The sequence below is a fragment of the Myotis brandtii genome, unplaced genomic scaffold (assembly GCF_000412655.1).
Source record: "Myotis brandtii unplaced genomic scaffold, ASM41265v1 scaffold165, whole genome shotgun sequence".
NCBI lineage: Eukaryota > Metazoa > Chordata > Mammalia > Chiroptera > Vespertilionidae > Myotis > Myotis brandtii.
Window position 1 is genome coordinate 15,753,793 of NW_005356042.1, and position 19,413 is coordinate 15,773,205.

Below are 19,413 nucleotides of genomic sequence, written 5' to 3' on the forward strand. Positions count from 1 at the left end.
TCTGCCTCTTGTTTTTGCAGAAATTACTTTTTTAAAGGAGAAGAAAAATGCAGAGAATAATACCACGCACATCATTGTCTACCTGTGTTCAAAATGTTCTCAATATCCTTGGTCTCCATCCACCCTGCCCCACCGTAGGCTCTCACCACTCCTGGCTGCCTGAACGTGGGGCAGCTGAGCTCTCTGCCCTCACCCACTGTGAGTCATCACCTAATCGCCGCGTCCCTCCTCTCTCCAGGGTTCCATGGAGAACGGGGCTGCAGTCTCTGTGGACACGCAGAAGACAGACCCAGCGATGGAGCCAAAGCTCAAAGTGGTAGACTGGGACAAGGTAACTGGCACAGGATGGGGTGGAATGGTGACCGGGGGCTCCCATGGCCGAGGAGAGGGTGTGTGGAGCCAAAGGCTGTAGTTATTTGTGACGTTTGCCCAGAAAGATGAGGCTGGGAAGCAGATGCCCACTGCGTACAAGCATCGCCTGGGTAGCACGTGTGACCAAGGCTGTGACGGGTGCAGGAGAACTGTGCACGAGGAGGTTTGTGCAGAGCCAAGCCCAAGCACCGTGGGAGGGTCCCCATGGGCCCCTGACACCGAGAAGGGCACAGTGCAGGGTCAGCAGGCCCAGACAGCTAGCTTGACCGGTGCCCAGGCAGAGCTGCCCAGGCACCAGCAATCACTCGCAAGGGTCACCGGGGGACCTGCTGGGGCGGCGGGGGCAGAGCGAACTATCTGCGGTGTTTGTCTGCAGAGCCCGACACCAAACCTCCCTTGGTGTTCAGAGGCCAGCATCTCGGGGGGGTTAGGCAGGCCCCCTTTGTTGGTCCCAGGTGGAAGGAACCTCTCCATGTGGGGGGGCAGGAGGAGAAGCAGTGTGGCCTGGGGGCCCTGGAGGGAACCAGATGTAGGAGCCATTTCCCTCCAGCCTAGGTCATAGGACTGACCCAATGTCATTTTGCCATTTCTTCCTGGAAAAGACACAAGTGGGTTATCCATACGTGTCCCTGCCTGTGTTGGACCCCAGGTGAGAGACAAGCAGGACAGGCCCCTGAGCCAGGCAGCTCACAATCTGGTGGGAGGACAGACCCTCCTCCACCCTGTCAACAGTTAGTACAAGTTGGGGAGTTTCGAGAAGCATGCCCAAGGGACACAGGTGAGCAGAGGAAAGGCGGGGCCTCCGGAAAGCTTACTGTTTGCCGGGCCCCTTTGGCCAGGACTCCTGAGGCCCTGACTCCAGGAACTCGGGGATGGTGTCTGTCACAGGGGAATTGCACCGCCTTTGAGGGAGCCATCAGCCCACAGCAAGGACATGCGTGTGTGCTCTGTGGGAAAGGCTGGGACAGGTTGTTCCATGCCCATGCCCCAGATTGATGGTGTCTGTCACCGCCTTTGAGGGAGCTGTCAGCCCACAGCAAGGACATGTGTGTGTACTCTGTGGGAAAGGCTGGGACAGGTTGTTCCATGCCCATCCCCTTCCAGGGGCCTGTAACCAAAAGGGAAAGAGAAGACCGGGGAGGAGAAGGCTAGCCGGACCCCACAGCAGGCTCCCAGGGAGCTCGCCGGAACCTGGTGGGCTGGCCCTGAGCCCCAGGTTGGCCACGAGTGCTCAGTGCCCAGGCCAGGGCTGAGGCTGGGGGTCTATCCCCTTCCAGGGGCCTGTAACCAAAAGGGAAAGAGAAGACCGGGGAGGAGAAGGCTAGCCGGACCCCACAGCAGGCTCCCAGGGAGCTCGCCGGAACCTGGTGGGCTGGCTCTGAGCCCCAGGTTGGCCACAGGTGCTCAGTGCCCAGGCCAGGGCTGAGGCTGGGGGTCTTGCTACAAATGGCTGACTTCTCTGGAAGTCTGGGGACTTGGGTTTGTTCTGCATGTGGACAGGATGGAGGGGGAGACAGCCAGCTTGAATGGTACAGAGACCCCAAAGCTGTGGAGTCAGGACCTGGCCCTGGGAGAGGAGGCTTCAGAGGGAGATGAGGAGGGTGGGGCTGAGGGCAGGACAGAGAAGGCGCTGCGGCTGTCAGCTCAGGGCTCAAGGCCAGGGGGCGGGGCTAAAAGGAGCCATGAAGAGGGATCCTTGGCACCAGCATCTGTGGGCTTGGAAAGAAAATACTTACCCAGGGAACTGACCGGGGTTGGATAAGTATCCTGCTGCGGGGAAGGAGCCTCCCAGTCGACCTGGGCTGCAGGTCCAAGGCTGACCCCAGCCCCGCCACTGCATGGGGGTTTGGGTGGGTGGGGATCAAGGCCACCCAGGCCTGTTCCACCATCACCTGTGCCCCAACCTGAGCTGAGCGGATGAGGGGGCCTCCCCTCCCCCTCCTCCCCCAGGGCCCGGTCCTGGCTCCTTGCCAGCATGTTCAGACAGGTCACGCCTGACTCACCTTCCCCGCCTCTGTCATTCTTTCACACAACCTTTTGTCTTCCTCCCATCTGGGCTGAGAGAGAGGGGCAAGGGCTGGACCAAGAGAGGGTAAGGAGGCCCTGACCTGTTTGGCTCAGTGGATAGAGCGTCGGCCTGCGGACTGAAGGGTCCCGGGTTCTATTCCGGCCAAGGGCATGTACCTTGGTTGTGGGCACATCCCCAGTAGGAGGTGTGCAGGAGGCAGCTGGAGAGAGGGTAAGGAGAACCACCCTAACAAGGAGCTCCCAGTCCCCCCAAGAGACCCAGCCTGGGGAGCTGGGCTTCCCAGGAAGAGGGAACAGTGCTTTCCTTGCCTTTTTTTTGTTTGTTTGTTTTTAACTCATCTACCTCTAGGGCAAAGGGATTTGCCAAAGTTAACCCTTCCTGTTTTGCATTCAAGGGGAGCCCCTCTGGGCACTGCTGAGGAAGGGAGCCTTGGGCTCCCATGACCACGCCTCCCCTAGGAGGTGGGACAGGGTGGGACAGGGTGGGCCATGCTGGAAAGAGCCAGGGGACCTGGGGTGCTGGGGCACAGGGAGGAGGTACAGCAGAAGGGCCAGGAAACCAGCCCAGGGGCCCCCCACCCTGCGTAGAAGTGTGGTATAGTCTGATTTTCAGGTTCTGCATAGAAGGTTATTGGAACCATTTCTTTTTTTAATATATATTTTTTATTGATTTCAGAGAGGAAGGGAGAGGGAGAGAGAGAAAAAAAAAATCAACAATGAGAATCATTGATCGGCTGCCTCCTACACACCCCCTACTGGGGATCGAGCCCACAACCTGGTGGGGAATTGAACCCTGATCTCCTGGTTCATGGGTCGAAGCTGAACCACTGAGCCACATCAGTTGGGCTGTTAGAACCATTTCTAAGCCATCCCTCCGATCACTCAGGCAGGCAGGATCCAGGCTTCCTTGTGGGATGAGAATCCAGGTTCTAGCCCCTCACCCTGCACTACAGCCCACACGTCTCCCCGTTTTCCGGAGCCCAGCCTGCCTGGGGCTTGCCCAGTACAGGTGGCAGGAGCTTCCCACTGTTCCCGCTCTGGACACACCTGTCCCATTTGTCCCACCCGCTCTTCTCACTGCCTCACTGTGTCGGGCGCAGAGCCCTCCCCTGGCAGCCTCCTCCATCTGCCCACTTTGGGGGCCAGCTTTCTGATGCCAGATGAAACGGGTGTGATTTAAAGTGTTGGCAGAAGTCCCTGCGCCAATCCCTCTGGGCAGCAGAGTTAGGGCCGAATGAGCATTTCTTTTACTGAGCTCTTCCCATGTGCCCGACACTGCAGGCCGAGCACTTTAAACTTATGATCCAGTTATCTAATTTAATCCTGAAGAGATAAGATCTTCAGATCCCGATTTAACAATGAGGAGGAGCTTCGGTCTCCTGCCCAAAGTCACTCTGCGGGTACATTTAGCACAGCCAGTGCTTGCGGCTGAGCCCCTCCCCTGCGGGTGCCCCTCCACGTGTCCTGCCCACCTTGAGGCCTGTGCTTGGGAGAGAGGGTGGCAGAGGGAGGGAGGAGGCTGAGCAGGTCCCTGGAGGGAGTTGTCTCCAAAGCTTTGCACATCCTCTTCCCCATCCCTCCCCTCAGGCTAAGCCAGACTCCAGCAGAACCCGCCCTCCCTCCACTGGGTGGAAGCCACTCTCTTCCCTTAAGAGACAGGTAGACTCATCAGGCCAGGTGTGTCACAAAGCAAAATGCAGCCGTGGGCTCTCAAAGTCCCCTTGCCATACACTCGCGCGCACTCCTTAGCATTGGGCTGCTCCAGGTGTCCCCGGAGCCTGGCAGATGTTGATATTGGCTGCTTGGGTGAACCTTTTGGGACCCTCAGTTAAGTCACTTCTCAGGAAAATAGCCCCTGGATCTGCACAAGGGCCCTCTTGGCCTGCCCACCTCTGGGCAGCCCTGGCTCACCTCCCAGCATCACCCCTCCGTGTCACCTTGGCCTCCTTTCTCCCCTTGACCTGCCCCAGAAGGATGCCCGTCTACCTGGCTGCCCGGAGGGATCCACAGCGACCTCCCCAAGACTGTCCTTGCTGGGCCAGGGTCTTGAGTTTTCTCCCTGTTTGCTCCCTGGCCTAGAGACCCTGGCCCCTCTGCCAAAGAGCTCGGGAGTGCTCAAAAAATACCCCCCCACCTCCCCCAGGGAGAAACCAGGTAGGAGGGCTGGGCACCGCTCTCTGGTCCTGCGAGGGCGGTGGACGGGGCAGGCTCAAGTCGGAGATGCCACTGGGTGACCATAGGCAGCTATGTTCTGTTTCTCCCTCAGCAAGTGGGAGGAAGTTATTCCCCTCCCTACAGTGTGGGGTTGTCAGGAGGACCCGGAAGAGGGTACACAGGGTATCAGGAAGCAAGCGGCCGGTGCAAGACCAGCCCACTTCTCTTTAGGATTGGGGGCGGGGGAGGGGGAGGCTGGGGGGGGGGAGTGGGGCGGCAGAGCCACTTTGCTGTTCTGTCCCAAGCACTGAGGTCACACTGGCATTCTGCATGGTACGTGGCGATCCTCCCTCGAAGGGGGCTTTGACCCCTTCACCCCCTGCTCCCGGCCACTCTCAGCTCCCTGAACCCTCACAGGGGGAGCCTGAGGCCTCCTCCCAGCTACCCATCGCCTGGGTACAGGGAGGAGGACGCTGGTCCAGAACCGCCCCTGTAGACTTGAACGTAGGCGCTTCCAGTTAGAGGAGCCACCTCTGCAAGGCCACCACGGGCCTCCGTGGACCCCCACACTGCACACCCCTGCTGGGTCCCTCACAGCCTCTGTGCTGGCTGACTCTCACCGCAGGGTCCTGAGCCAGCTGACAGGCCTGCTGGTTCTGGGTTACGATGCACTGAGGTGCAGGTCCCACCTCCAGCATCTGCAGCTGAGCGTCTACCTGTCTCCTCATCTGTAAAGTGGGGTCATTGCAGGCCCTATTCTCCGCATCACGGCTCACAAAGGAGAATGGCCGTGAAGTCTGAGCCCAGGGGGCTGTGACCAGGATGCAGGACACTGTGTCCTGGGATTCCTGTCCAGCTCCTTGTCCTCACTCCCCTCCCCACCAACACCCACAGGTTGGAAGCCCATCGCAGCCTTCCTGGCTCAGAAAGCTGCCCCGGAGCTGTGAGCTCTGGGGTCTGGGCGGGCATTTCTCTAAACAATTGCCTCAGCCTGCGACTGTGGTCGTGGGAGGAGCTGCTGGCATAGAGCAGCTGCCCCCTCTCCCTGCATGTGCCCCTGCTGCAGAGCAGCGGGTACCAGCTCCTGCTCCTGCTCCGGGGCTGCCCCTGGAAAGAGCTCTGTGCCACCTGGCTCCGTGCTGCCCAGGAGGAGGGCACCTGGGAAAGGGGGAGAGCGAAGGAGGCCCCCTCTCCAGCCTGGCAACACGCATGCCCTTCCACCCACCCTCTGGGCGGCAGGCTGCCCTTTACCCCTGCCTGGCCCTGCTGCAGCTGCATTCCTGGCATAGCCGGGAGAGGCCGAGGCCCTCCCCCTCCCTTCGGGGCAGGGGCAGAGCTGGGTGGGGGAGGGGAACGGGACACACACAGTTGGCACTAGGTGCTTTAACCAAACTCTCCCTGGACTTGCATGTGTTTTGGGGGGCCCAGCCTGTTGCTTGGGGTCTAGCAGTTCACCAAAAGACCCCTCACCCTCATCTATGCAGTCCCGCTTTAGCTGGGCAACCCTGAGTGAATCGCTTGCCCTCTCTGAGCAACAGGTTCCACAGCTGTGTAAAGGAAGATTTGCTGTTGTGAGGCTTGCTATGGAAGCCCCCAAATGGCTGAGAACTGGAGGTGTGACCTATTCAGAACTCCTCCCTCCCCGCCCACCTGACCTCTTACAGAGGCTGTCAGACCTTTGCGGATGCCTTTGATGCCTCCCCAGCCCCCCAAGACTTAGGAAGTAGGGGTGGGAAGAGGGCAGGACCAGGCATCAGCTTAAGAGGAAGAGAGTCATTTGTGGGAGGGTTAGCCAAGGGGTCCTCTGCCAGGTGGGGTAGGAAGTGAAATTTACCCCGAGGCCCTTCCCACTCATGGGATCTGAGCTGTTGTTTTTTGCATCCTCCCTTCCCATGGTGAGTTTCCAGCCAGCCGCCACGTTGGAAATGACCAGCAAGTGAGAGATGTTGAGCATATTAGCACCCCGCTGAGACTTCCTGTTCAATAATCAGAACTGGAAGAGAATTGAGAAAAGACACCCATCAGTACTTGTACCATCTAAAGCAGGTTGAGCACACAGTGAACGCCCCAGCTCCTGGGAGACTGTGTGGAAGGGAAGGGGAGAAAGGGGGCTCCCACTTCAGGGCCAACCAACCCCTCCCAAGAACCACGTAAGCACCCTGGGCCTCAGTGTCCCCATCCATAAAATGGGGAAGAGTCAGTAGGTGGACTTCTCTACTTACATGGAAGCTCATTTTACTTCCCCTGGAATAGTGGGCTGAGGCTACTGTGGTAGAAGTACAGGTGTTGGCCTCTGGGGGCTGAGGGAGATGTTTGCAGAGTAAGAGTGAGCCTTCCTGGGAGTCCTCTAGGGTGGTGCTTTAGCCCCCGGAGTGCGGTGGCCCTTCATGGGCACCAAGGAGTACTATCTCACAGAAATGCACCGGGGGCTAGACACGGAGCCTGGGTTTGAGGCCCTCCAAGGCCAGCGAGCTGGTCAGAGGCAGCCTCGGGACCAACTCTAGACTGCGAGTCCGCCATTTGTATGGTGACTGCCTACTGGTCTGTTCAGAGAGGATCCAAAGTCATGTACAAAGGTCAGATGGGCAACAGGGCATCAACTGAAAGACCCTGTGTTCCAAGGGGCTGGGGGCCCGGGGGTGGTGCTGGCTCTGTTCCCATCACCCCTGTATACAAACTCTTCTAGCTTCAGCTCTCCACACCTGCTCTGTCCTCCCGTTCTGTTTCCCTCACAGGAGGGTGGAAGTTCCAGGCTGGAGTCCCTGTTTGCTGCCTGCCTAGACATTTTTCCTGGGTCTCAACTGAATCAAGCTTATGAATCCTATGCTGTTTCTACTCTCTATAAAATAAGGGCAAATTGAACCAACAGGTGAAAATTTGCCCAAACCACAGCAAGGCTCAGAGAGAGGCCTGACTGGCCGCACGCACCCCTGTTCAATAACTGGAAGCATTCATTGTCTAAGGCAGTTAATTCGAATGAAGTGTACAAATGAAAACCAGGCATGGAGTGCCATGTGTGACATACAAAAGTAGAACATATGAAAACCTGGGTTTTCATTTGAGAAAGATGGTAATAAGTTAAGGATGCGTATGATCATCTGTAGAGTAACAATGAGGGGGGGGACACAAAAGGGCATAGCTAAAAAGTCAATAGAGGAGATAATATAGAATATTTTTAAATACTTCATTAATACAAACAAGGCAAAAAAAGAAGAATAGAGGAGACAAACAGAAAACAAATAGCAAAATGGTGGTACTACCGCAACATTAAATAAAAATGGATTAAACACTTCAAATAAAAGGCAGAGATTGACTAGATTAAAAAAAAAAAAAAGCAAGACCCAAGAGATGCACGTTAAATGTAAAGATGTACATAGTTTGAAAGTAAAAGGATGGTGGGGGGGATAAGGACACATATGTAATACCTTAATCAATAATAATTTTAAAAAAAGGTAAAAGAATGGGGAAAGGTAGACCGTGCCAAGCAAGCATAAGGAAGCCTGGTGTGGCTCTATTAAGATTCAGGACAAGGAGTATTACCAGGGACCAAGATGGCTGCCTCCCAATGATTACGGGGCCAATTCATCAAAGAGATACCTGGGTAACCTGGGGCAAGTTCTTCGGCTTCCGTCTCCCCATCTGCAAGATGACAGTAATGACAGTACTTGCCTAGTTAGAGGTATGTTGAAGATCAAATAATTAGGTGTTTAGAGTCATGCCTGCATGTAACAGTTGCTCTGAGTGTTCGCTCTCCATGGTGTTGCAATTGGGGCAAAACCTCAAATTCTTCCCATGACCCTGGCCTCCCTTCTTTTGAGGTGGGGCTCTGTAGGCTGAATAAGATAATGTGTAAACACAGAGCAATAGCTGGTTCCTCCAGTTTTTTGTGTGTGTTTTTTTTTCCTGGTGGTGGTGGTGGTGGTGCTGGGTATGTGTGTGTAGAGACCTGAGGCAGAGGAATGGAAGGAATGAGACAGCAGGCACCCAGTAAATCCATTTCCTGCTAGACCCAGGGGAAAAAGTCAAGGAGATGTGGGGACTGGAGAAAGTCAAGCGACTCAGTGGGGCTTGGATGGCTGCCTTGTTTAATGGGTGCTGGATGGGATGCTTCTGGGCTGACCAGAGTCCTCTTCCAGCCTGGGAAGCAGGAAGACAGCCAGCACCCTGGAACTGCCAAGTTCACATAGCAGGAAACCACAACCATGTTTGGGCCTTTTCCTCTAGTTGCAGGCACAGAGAGACCGCTCAGTGACCTGCCCTGTTTGCCCAAGAGCCCTACGTCCCCGCTCCAGGGCTGTGATGGCAGGGCTAGCTTCGCCTCCAGCGGGGCTGAAAGCTTTGGTGGGGCGGCCTGTGCAAGGATGAGAGTCCAGCCGCGGATGAGGAAGGAGGTGGCAGAGTCATGGTTGACTCTTTCTCCCGGGCCCGAGGGCTCCTCCTCCGTGCATCTCCTTCTCCTCTCCTTTTCTTCCCTGACACCACCCCATTCTCACCCTCAGTAGCCACCTAACTCCCTTGTGCTGGAGATCTGTTGACATCCACTATGTGCCAAACACAGAACATATTCTGCCCTCTCTCTCTCTTACGGGTGGTGGGCACATCGGCTTTAGGACAAGAGAGCTGAGGGTCTCTGAGAGGCCCAGGATCCCACAGCTGATAAATGGCAGAGCCAAGCTTTGAAAGTGGCCCCTCGCTACAACTTCACTGTCCTTTACTGGTTTTGGTTTCCTGATTTTGGTTCAGATTAATCTACAATACATTGACTCATCATAAATCTTCAGGGGCTTCCCATTGCCTAGAACTGCAGCTTCCAAACTCGTTGATCTTATATCCCTATAAGTAAAACATTTAGAGCACATTTTCCATTATATTTCCATTTTAGTTATGTATAAGTTATTTGCATGTGCTAATGTACTAGTAAATGATGTGCATTGCCCAGGCCAACACCAAGAAGAAAGCCTCTGGTAGAGGAGAAAGGACCTGTTTCATTCCTAGCACAGAATGTATTGGCTCCTGTACTTACAGTGTCCTGGGCAGGCCTTCAAGCTTCAGGCATGGATGAATCTGGGTGCTCAGGTGTCATCACCTGGATTTGGTGTCTTTAGATCCCGGATTGGCCACCTTCTGGATTAACTGAGTCCTCAGGCAGGCTCATGCCCGCCAACTTAGCCACTCCAGCAGGAAGAGAGAGTGTCTGATGGCTTATTGCGCCAGCTTAGGTCATGAGCCTGTCCTGGATCTCATTTCTCTGGCCGGGAGCTGAGATGAGTGGCTTGGTTAAGTCCTGAATCACTAAAGCGAGAGGGCAGGTAACCTTATACCGACCACATGAGGTAAAGGATGGAGACTTGACTGTGATAACCAGGAGACGGGAGCATGAATGTGTGCAGGTGTGAATATCAAGTGTCCACTGACTTTGTCTCCTGCAGGACCTGGTAGACTGGCAGAAGCCCCTACTGTGGCAGGTAGGCCACTTGGGCGAGAAGTACGATGAGTGGGTCCACCAGCCGGTGACCAGGCCCATCCGCCTCTTCTACTCAGACTTCATCGAGGCCCTCACCAAGACTGTCTGGTGAGCCCCGCACTGAGCCCATGGTGGGCTGTCCCTCTCTCCTGATGGTATCAGGCAGATACAATAGGGGAGGGGGCATTCTCCCCCAATCCCAGCCCAGAGCTGTTCTGTAAGCTCTCGGGGATAGTGGAACATGCCGTAGGTATAATCCATTCCTATGCATGGTTTGTTCATTGAGTGAGTGACACACAGACATACAGCCAGAAACCACTCTGAATGCCACCCCTGTTCTATTCCAGATTCCTACGAAGGGTTTCCAGCCTCTAATGCCCATGGGAACAATTTTGCCTGCAATTAGCTCCTTTGCCACAAGAGGTCAGCATCTATTCAGCTACACAGAGTCTGTAGCCACAGGGACACAGTTCTTTTCTGCCAATAACTCATTTCAGAGACTCACGCAGATAGACTCACGACCTTCCTTCTGTTTTTCTCCTTCCCACCCGCCCCAGCAGTGCCCCTTTGACCCCAGGTCTCCACATGCTGTCTACACGTGCTTTGGTACCATGTCATCCCCCCTCTAGTCAAGAGGTGTGTTGGGAAAGCTGGCCCCGGCGAGCCCCTGAGCATGTCTGTCTCTCACCCTGGTGGCCCTCCTGCAGGTACAGCGTCCCCGTCATCTGGATGCCCCTGATGCTGTACCTCAGTTGGTCCCACTACCGAACCCTCGCCCAGGGCGATGTCCGACTCTTCGCTTCCTTCACCACAGGTAACGCTGGTCCCTTCCTGATCTGCTCCCATGGCTCCTGGAGGTGGGAGACCTTGGTGTTCCTTTTGGCACTAGGTTTCTGCAAAGACAGAACCCAAAACCATATCACAAACATTGTGAAGTGAGACCTTTCTGTAGAAATAGTCTTCCAAAGAAAAATGTTGTCAGACTCCCTCAGCCCCAATCCTGAATGGATTATAAGAAGACGAAAAGAGGAAGAGGAAGAAAAAGAGGAGGATGAGGAGGAGAACAGCAATGCATTAGCAGAAACTAAATAAAATCATTTGTCAGGAGACAGCAGTAAAGAAAGAGGTTTATCACTGAGTCTAATACTAGAAAAGGTATGATCTGGGATTGTCAAGAAACTAAATGAAATCATTCACCACGTGGCACAGCTGAGAGCTAGACTCAGAATGGCCCGTGAACACAGCACAGCTTAGAACCTGGAAGAGAAAGATCTGGGAATGTCCTGCAGTGTCTCCTGAGCAAAGGCCCAGGCAGCAGAACCCCTGACTCGGAGTCACAGCCCCACTAACCTCTAATGAGCATTTTCTACGTGTCAAGCCTGGTGCCTTCCAGGGACCATCTTGGTTAACGCTCCCAACAGCCTCATGAGAAAGGGACTATCATCATGCCCTTTCGAGGTGAGGAAATGGAGCCTCAGAGAAATCAGACAAGCGACTCGGGGTCATGTGGCTAGGAGGTAGATGCCAGGTGTCCCCCAGCTTCAGGGATCAGGGCACAGAGAGCAGGGCTGCCAATGAGCCTAGGGGACTGAGTCTCTCAGGGCAGCCATGGGTTTGGGTGCGGCCACTTCTGTCAGCCCGCCTCCCAAGCTTGCCGCCTCCCTTGGGCCTCCAGATCCATGCTGCCTGCCCTGGTGGTCTGATGTCCTAGCACAGCCTGCCTCAGGGCGGTGGCGGGAGGCTCAGATGGAGGCCAGTGAGGGTTCAGGCAGGAGAAGGGTACTGGCTAGCTCAGGTGGGCTTTCCTTTCCCATCCACGTGTAATGTTCCCGACTCTGAGCCCTTGGAGCGCCCCCTCTCTGCCAGATGCAGGCTCCTCCTGCCCTCACTCTGAGCTTCTCTCCTGCCCACGGCTCCTGGGAGTGAGTGGCAAGCAGAGGACCTGAATGGTGTAGATGAGAGGGGCCACGGCCACAGTGATGGGAGCCTCCGTTTTCCTGCCTGGACCAGGATGTGGTAGGGGATGAACAAGATGCAGGACGTTCCCCGGAGCCCAGAGCTGCTCCCGGTCACCAAGGGTTAACACGCACGCCCCGAGAGCCAAGGTTACCCTTTTCTGCCCACGCTGAATAGCTCAGGCACAGCACAGGGCTTGTTGCTCAGAAAGCCTGCTCGCTGAATCGCCCACTGTCCACCCAGGGTTCCCTAACAATCAGCAACAGTGGCAGAGCCGCCGGGGCTGGCGGCCGGAGGGGGAAGGGGCTGCCGGAGCCTTGGCCCAGGTCCCTCTGCAGGATTCCTCTAGAGATGCCACTCGGTACCAGCTCCGGGGCAGATGCGCCAACAGGGATGATGCTGGGGTGAGGGAGTGGGCGGAGACTTGACCTATAGGAGGAGGCTCTTCTGCATGACAGGGAGGGTGATCTGAGGGCTTGGTCAGATCTGCAGGCCTCTGCAGAGAGCTGAGATGTGCTGTTTAATAAAGGTCCAGTGTAGAGCCCGTGACCATGATGGCAGTGTAAGATATGTGTCCACAGGCCTCCCTTACCTCCCTGCTCGCCAGGCAAGGCAGAGAAAGTAAGAGCCACCGAGCTAGGCAAGGGGCGGCTGGCAGGTCCCCACACAGCTGCTGGGCAAGGGGAGCACTAGCATCCAACCGTGCAGAAGAGCCAGGGAGCCGAGAAGCAGTGGAGGCTGAGCAGAGCCACCAGCTCACGGCTGAAATTCCTAGACGTGTGCATGAATGTGTTTGGAAAAGCAGAGGGGTTCTGCAGTTCAGGATGTGCCCAAGTGCAGTGCCTGGAAGCAGTTAAGTGAGTGGTAGGCCAGAACCACATGGCATGCTGGGTGGGGATGGGGGCCTCCATGAGGATTGTGTGGGGGGAGCCCAAATAAGGTCAAGACAAAAGTCTGTGGCCAGTTGGTGTGTTTCTCTCCTCCTCCTCCTCCTCCTCCTCCTCTTCCTCCTCTTCCTCCTCCTCCTCTCTCCTTCCCTTCATTCCACTCTCTCTAAAAGTCAATGGGAAAAATATCCGGGGGTGAGGATTAACAACAACAAAAAAGAAATGAACAAAATGGAGAAAGGAAATAAGAGCCTCAAGGACTGCAGGCTGGCATGAGAGGGTGGGTGTTGGGAACCTCACACTGGACAGTTACATCTCCAGTCTTCTCACCTCCCTGCTAATCATCTTCAGTTTTTTTCACGTCTTCCCCATATGCTATGATTTCAAGTCGTGCCCATTGAAATTTCTCTGTGTGTTTTCCTGTCCCTCTTGCTCTCCAGTCCCTGGTGGTTCACATTTTCCATCAATGACTGCCCAGCTCTCCTGGCTTAATTGGGATCATTCTTCCCTCTCCCCCATGCCACCAAGGCAAGGGGTCCTCTCAGGGGTCTTAGCCATCTGGACTTAGTTACAGCAAAACGTCACAGACTGGGTGACTTATAAACAGCAGAAATGTGTTGCTCCCAGATCTAGAAGCTGGGAGCTCAGATCAGGGTGCCAGCCTGGTCAGGTAAGGGTCCTCTTCCAGGTTATAGACTTCTTGTGTCCTCACATGGACAAAAGCGACAGGGAGCTCTGTGGGCCCTCTTTATTTCTTTTTTCTTTTTATCCTCAACCAGGGTATGCTTAGAGAGAGGAAGAGAGAGAGAGAGAGAGAGAGAGAGAGAGAGAGAGAGAGAGAGAAACATTGATGTGAGAGAGAGACATTGATTGGTTGCCTCCCATACATGCCCTGACCAGGTCAAACCCACAACCCAGGTATGTGCCCTGACTGGGGATTGAACCGGCAACATACCTTTCAGCACACAGGATGATGCTCAACCAACTGAGCCACTCCAACCGGGCTGTGGGCCCTCTTTTATAAGGGCACTAATCCTATTCGTGAGGGCTTCACCCTCATGAGCTAATCACCTTCCAAAGGCTCCACCTCTTAATACCATCACTTTGGGGGTTAGCTTTCAACATAAAAATTTTGAAGAGACACATTCAGATCATAGTACCAGGCCCATGTCCATCACCGGCCACAGCTGCTCCTCTTAGTCCCCGTAAGGAAGATCTCAGATCTCTGGTCCGTGACCCTATTGTTCCCTGAGAGGACCCCTCCAAGGTCAGCATAGGTCCTCACGGCCTCCTTCCCATTTGGACCCAAGAGCCCCAGCAGTGTGGCCTGACCCCATAGCTGCTGGATAGAGGGCTGCCGGTCCCAAGGTGATGGGGGTGGGGGGTGGGGGTGAGAAGGGCGTCTAGAGCCGCCAGGCATTGTTGCCTGCTGGGGCCATCCGCCCTGACCTTCCTCTCTCTTGCCGCCCTGCAGAGTACTCGGTAGCCATGCCTAAGTCCATGTTCCCGGGCCTCTTCGTGCTGGGGATGCTCCTCTGGAGCCTAACAGAGTACCTCCTCCACCGCTTCCTGTTCCACATGAAGCCCCCCAGCAACAGCTATTACCTCATCACGCTGCACTTCATCATGCACGGCCAGCACCACAAGGTGAGCGGGGCGGGCTCCCACCCGGGCCTTGCAGCTCTCCCCGATTCACAGGAGCCGCCCCTCTCTCTGGGAGTCAGGGGCTGGGAACAAGGGACAGCAGGGCATTTGCTGTTGCTCGGAGGAAGGACTGGGGCCTAACCTGAACTGGGCGTGGACAGAGTGAGCGTGTGTGTCTGTGCCGTCATTACTGACACCGGGCACTCTGCAGGTACCTTCCGTGGGCCATCTTTAATCCTCATAGCAACTCGTTCGTTCATTCAACGAGTGTTCACCGCGTGCTCGCTCTGCGCCAGGCACTGCTCTAGACACCACTGAACAAAAGAGTCAACAACCACTGCCCGTGTGGAGCTTCCTTCTTCCCGTTCCACAGAGCAGCCAACGGGCTTAGGGAAATTAGGGAACGAGGGACTCACCCAAGGCCACACCTGTCACTGCCAGGATCTTGTGCCTCCTTCTGTGGATTCCAGAGTCTGTGCTCTCGACCACCCACCACACTGGGGCTCTTCAAGGCCAATATCATGGCCCCAGTGGCAGGGACTGGAAGCCAGGTCTGCCCAGAGGAAGTTGCATCCCACTGTCCCCACCCCGTGCTGTTCTCAGCCTGTCCCAGGTGCCCATCTCTTCCTCCTTCTCTCCCTCCCTCCCAGAGCTGGCTCTCCAGCATACTGCTGGTCCTGCTGCTCCCGGTCTGCGGGAGAGAGACCCTCATCGGTGTATTGCTCTATGACTGCTGCCTGCTTTCTCCCTTTTCTTCCAGCCCAGAGAGGGTCTGTCTTTCTCAGAATCCTCACCATCAGTCACTAAAATCTTACGTCTATACCAGGCCCTTGGCTTTTAAAGCTCCAGAGCCTAGGGCCTATTTCTCTTATTGTTAAATGTGACAACACCCCCTTGGAACAAAGAAGAGCCCCTGTTAGGAAGAAGGGTGGGGAGAAAGTATGCAAACACTTCCGGCATCACCCCACCATGTGAATCCACATTAGCCTCCGTTGGCCGGCATGTTGCCCTCCCAGACAGCATCAGGCCCTGGTCTGAGTGCCCCACCTGGTCATTGGAGGTGGGGCTCCTCTCTAGCATCTAACAAATTCCAGAGCCAAAGTGGCCCCTTGAGCATAAAGCGGGACTCGAAACCGTGAACATCCTGCCCAGCCACATCCACCCCCGTGTTCCTGCGCAGTGTCCCAGGTCCTAGCCTGGCTTGGAAACCGGGCACAGGACAGTCTCTCTAGGGCTCTCCGGCATAGTGGCCTGCCCTCCCCAAAGCCGCTGAGAGTGCCAAGTCGACCCATGATAATCACTGCCCCTCCCTGGGACAGCGGGGCTGCTCGGCACCATGCTCCGTGGGGAAGTCTCTGTTGTGGCTATAGGCAGGCCCCCAGCTGCGTTCTGACTCGTGAGCCTCTCCATCCACAGGCACCCTTCGACGAGTCCCGCCTGGTCTTCCCCCCTGCGCCAGCTTCGCTGGTGATTGCCTTCTTCTACACAGCCTTGCAGCTCCTCCTGCCCGAGGCGGTGGGGGGCACTGTGTTTGCGGGCGGCCTTCTGGGCTACGTCCTCTACGACATGACCCATTACTACTTGCACTTCGGCTCACCGCACAAGGGCTCCTACCTGTACAGCATGAAGGCCCACCACGTCAAGCATCACTTTGCACATCAGAAGTCAGGTAAGGCTCAGCCAACACCTCCCAGTCTCACTCATTTCATCACTTGCTTATTTGACAGCTACCACTAAACCCCTACCAGGGCCAGGCACTGTTCTGGGTTCTGGGGATCCACAGACAGCAAGGCAAGCCTGGGGCTCCCATCCTGCTCTCTGGTGTGGGGAGCAGAGCAGAGACAAACAAGGAAATCACTCAATAGTAAAAGATCACTTCAGACCATGATAAGTGCCACAAAGAAAGTAAAGCAAGATGATGTTAGAGGAACCATATAAGTCAGGGGAGGGGTCCAGCTCTGTCTAATAAAATATGCAAGTCACTGATGTGATTTTTAAATTTCTAGTGGCCACATGAGCCAGTAAAAATACATGGATGAAATTAATTTTAATAGCATATTTTATGAAGCCACATACAACCACAACATTATCAGGTCAACATATACTCAATGTAAAATATTGTTAATGAGATATTTTACTCTTTTTTTTTCTTATGTTAAGTCTTCTATGTCCAGTGTGTATCGTGCACTTACAGCACATCTCAATTCAGGTGCTAAATTTTCATTGGAAATATTTAATCTGTGTTTAAAGTTCATAAAATTTACAGTAAAAATTTTTTAAAAAGTAGATTCACATACCCGAATTGCTCTGAGATGCTTGAAAGATTTCCAGTAATTGAACTGAGTATACATTTTTGTTTTTGTTTTTGTTTTTAATACATTTTTATTGATTTCAGAGAGAAAGGAGAGGGAGAGAAAGAAACATCGATGATGAGAGAGAACCATTCATTGGCTGCCTCCTGCACGCCCCCTACTGGGGATTGAGCCTGCAACCCAGGCATGTGCCCTTGACCAGAATCGAACCCAGGACCCTTCAGTCCGCAGGCCAATGCTCTATCCACTGAGCCAAACAGGCTAGGGCAGGTATACATTTTTAAATTGAAATGTAAGTTAATTAAAATCAAGTGAAATTGGAAATCTAGTCCCTTTGTAGCTCTAGCCACAGTTCCAGTGCTGAGCAGTCACGTGGGCTAGTGGCCACCCTGTTGGATGGCAGAGCACTAGGTCAAGTGGTCCAGGCAGACGTCACTGCGGAGATGTCGTTAGAGCTGAGACCTAAATCAAAAGGAGCCAGCACCCAACATCTGGGGAAAGAGCATCTCAGGAGCAACAGGTGCAAAGCCCTGAAGCAGGAACGGACTTGGCATCTTCACAGAGAAGGAGGAGGCTGAGGCAGGCAGGGGCCAGGCTCTCCCAGGGAGTCCTGGAGATAAAGGATTTGGGGTTAGTCTACAGGCATCCTTGGGAAACTGGTACCCTGCTCTGACTTCTGCCAGAATGGCCCTGAGAGTTGGGAAGGCCAGCGGGGACAGATGTGAAAATCTTCCCTGGCTCCCTTTCCAAGCAGGTTTCTGCCCTCCTTGGACAGAGCCTCACCTTCTCCCTATTCGTCTCCCTCTCTAGGATTTGGCATCAGCACTAAATTTTGGGATTACATTTTCCACACTCTTATGCCGGAAGAACCCCACCTGAAGATCCAGTGACAATTCCCTGCCCTACTGTGGCCCATCTCCCACCCCCGCCCCATCCAGACCCTGCAAGAAGGTTTGCCTGGCCAGGCAGGATGGGCTTTGTCCAGCTCTTGGGCTTGGTGAAGGGTGCTGGGGAGACCCTAAAGACTGAGACTTCCCTCCCGACCCACCACAGGAGGGTCACGTCCACTTGGTGGCCACATGGCCCTCAGGGACTAGCTCTTTCCTGCAGCATCCCAGCCTTCCCACCGGCACCTCTGCCCAGAATCAGCCCACAGGACTGCTTGAGGACCCGGCCAAGGGGAATGACGGCAACGGACCCCTGTGGCTTCCGGGCAGGTCTGTGATCCACCTGTGTCTTAGCACCTCGGGCTCCCTGGGAGCCACCCCCACAGCAAAGAGTGGGGTCTGCAGGGCCTCTGCCCTAGTCTCCCCACCTTCCCTTCCCGGGGGCGGTTTGATGGCTCTGGCTTTCTCCCGATGAGTGGAGGACACTGAGGTGGATGAAGGGCTCTCACAGGAAGAGACAGCATGATGCCTCCCACAGGCCATCCCGGATCCCAGGGCAGTGCCTCCGTCCACTGCCAATCACAGATGCCAGCTGTACCGCCAGGTGCCTCAGGCCGAGACACAGGCCCGGCCCTCACCTGCCTGTGCAGACGGGGCCAAGGCTAGCTGGCATTGGCCTCAAGGCTGGCGGGAGCCCGGGCCCCTTTCTTTAGGAACCACCAGCTGCTCTAGCCATCTCCCTGCCTCCAGAATCACAAAGCTTTGCTCCAAGGTCGGCTAAAGAGGCCTCTCTGCGGGGGGGGGGGGGGGGCACCCCATTCCCAGCCATTCTTGACCTCCACCTGGCACAGGTGGGCCCCTGCCCCCCACTCAGGACCCTTCCAGCCAGTGCCTCCTTAGGCCAAGAAGGAGCCTTTATTCGGTGCCTTATCTCCCTCCCCATTGGCTTCCCCATCCAGCAGATGAGGTTCCAGCCCCTTTTTCCTCATAACCAAAACCCTCACTGCTCATGAGAGGGTCTTATTTATAAACTATATAAATGCTCAAGTAGCTGCTCAGATCGCCCTTTCTAATTCTATGTGTTGAGCTTATATAAACCTTTGGTCCTATTTTTGTTCCCTTCTTACCCACAAACCATTACTACTTGAAACGTTTAAAAAAACTCGATGAGCATAAAGGCTAAAGAGAAGCAGTTTGACCGCTCCTGTGATTTGTACTGTTTACTGCGGAGTTATTTAAAGATTTTGGAATAAATATACAAACTACAGTTGTGAAATAAAGGTGTAAATAAATTGTATATTTTGAAAAATAAAGACATTTAAAAAGAAACCAACAAAGAGCGGTTGCTGCTACTTGGTGTTCATTCGCCAGACTTCATCACGGAAGGTGGGGGGTGGGTACGGCCCGTCCAGCAGGGAGGGGTGTTTATCCCTGACCAGGTTGTGTGGACTTGCTGGGCCATGGTGACAATAAAAAGCTGAGCAACTCTTATTTTCTGACTTGGTTTTATTCCTGTTTTAAAATGATCTGCAGACAGCCTTCCCCCTTACTGCCTGCACATTGGGTGAGCGTTTGGGGCGTGTGGGGGTGTCACCCCCATCAACCGCCTTGGCACACCACTGGGGAGACGTCCCTCTGGAACTTATCAGACCCCAGCTGAGATTCCAGTTGACTTTCCTAAAACAAAGGAGGAAAACTCTAGCAACCAG

At 54.7% G+C, this 19,413-nt stretch overlaps 1 protein-coding gene across 1 annotated transcript in view; it reads left to right on the plus strand.

Moving 5' to 3' along the window:
* Positions 1–19,033, plus strand: part of FA2H (fatty acid 2-hydroxylase) — a 120,573-nt gene extending 101,540 nt beyond the window's left edge. The window contains exons 4-9 of the mRNA XM_014536801.1: positions 239–331; positions 9,984–10,126; positions 10,726–10,832; positions 14,336–14,508; positions 15,922–16,174; positions 17,628–19,033. Of these exons, the coding sequence (XP_014392287.1) occupies positions 239–331; positions 9,984–10,126; positions 10,726–10,832; positions 14,336–14,508; positions 15,922–16,174; positions 17,628–17,707 (849 nt within the window). The 3' untranslated portion in view covers positions 17,708–19,033. The remainder of the gene's footprint in view (positions 1–238; positions 332–9,983; positions 10,127–10,725; positions 10,833–14,335; positions 14,509–15,921; positions 16,175–17,627) is intronic.
* Positions 19,034–19,413: the final 380 nt, after the last annotated feature.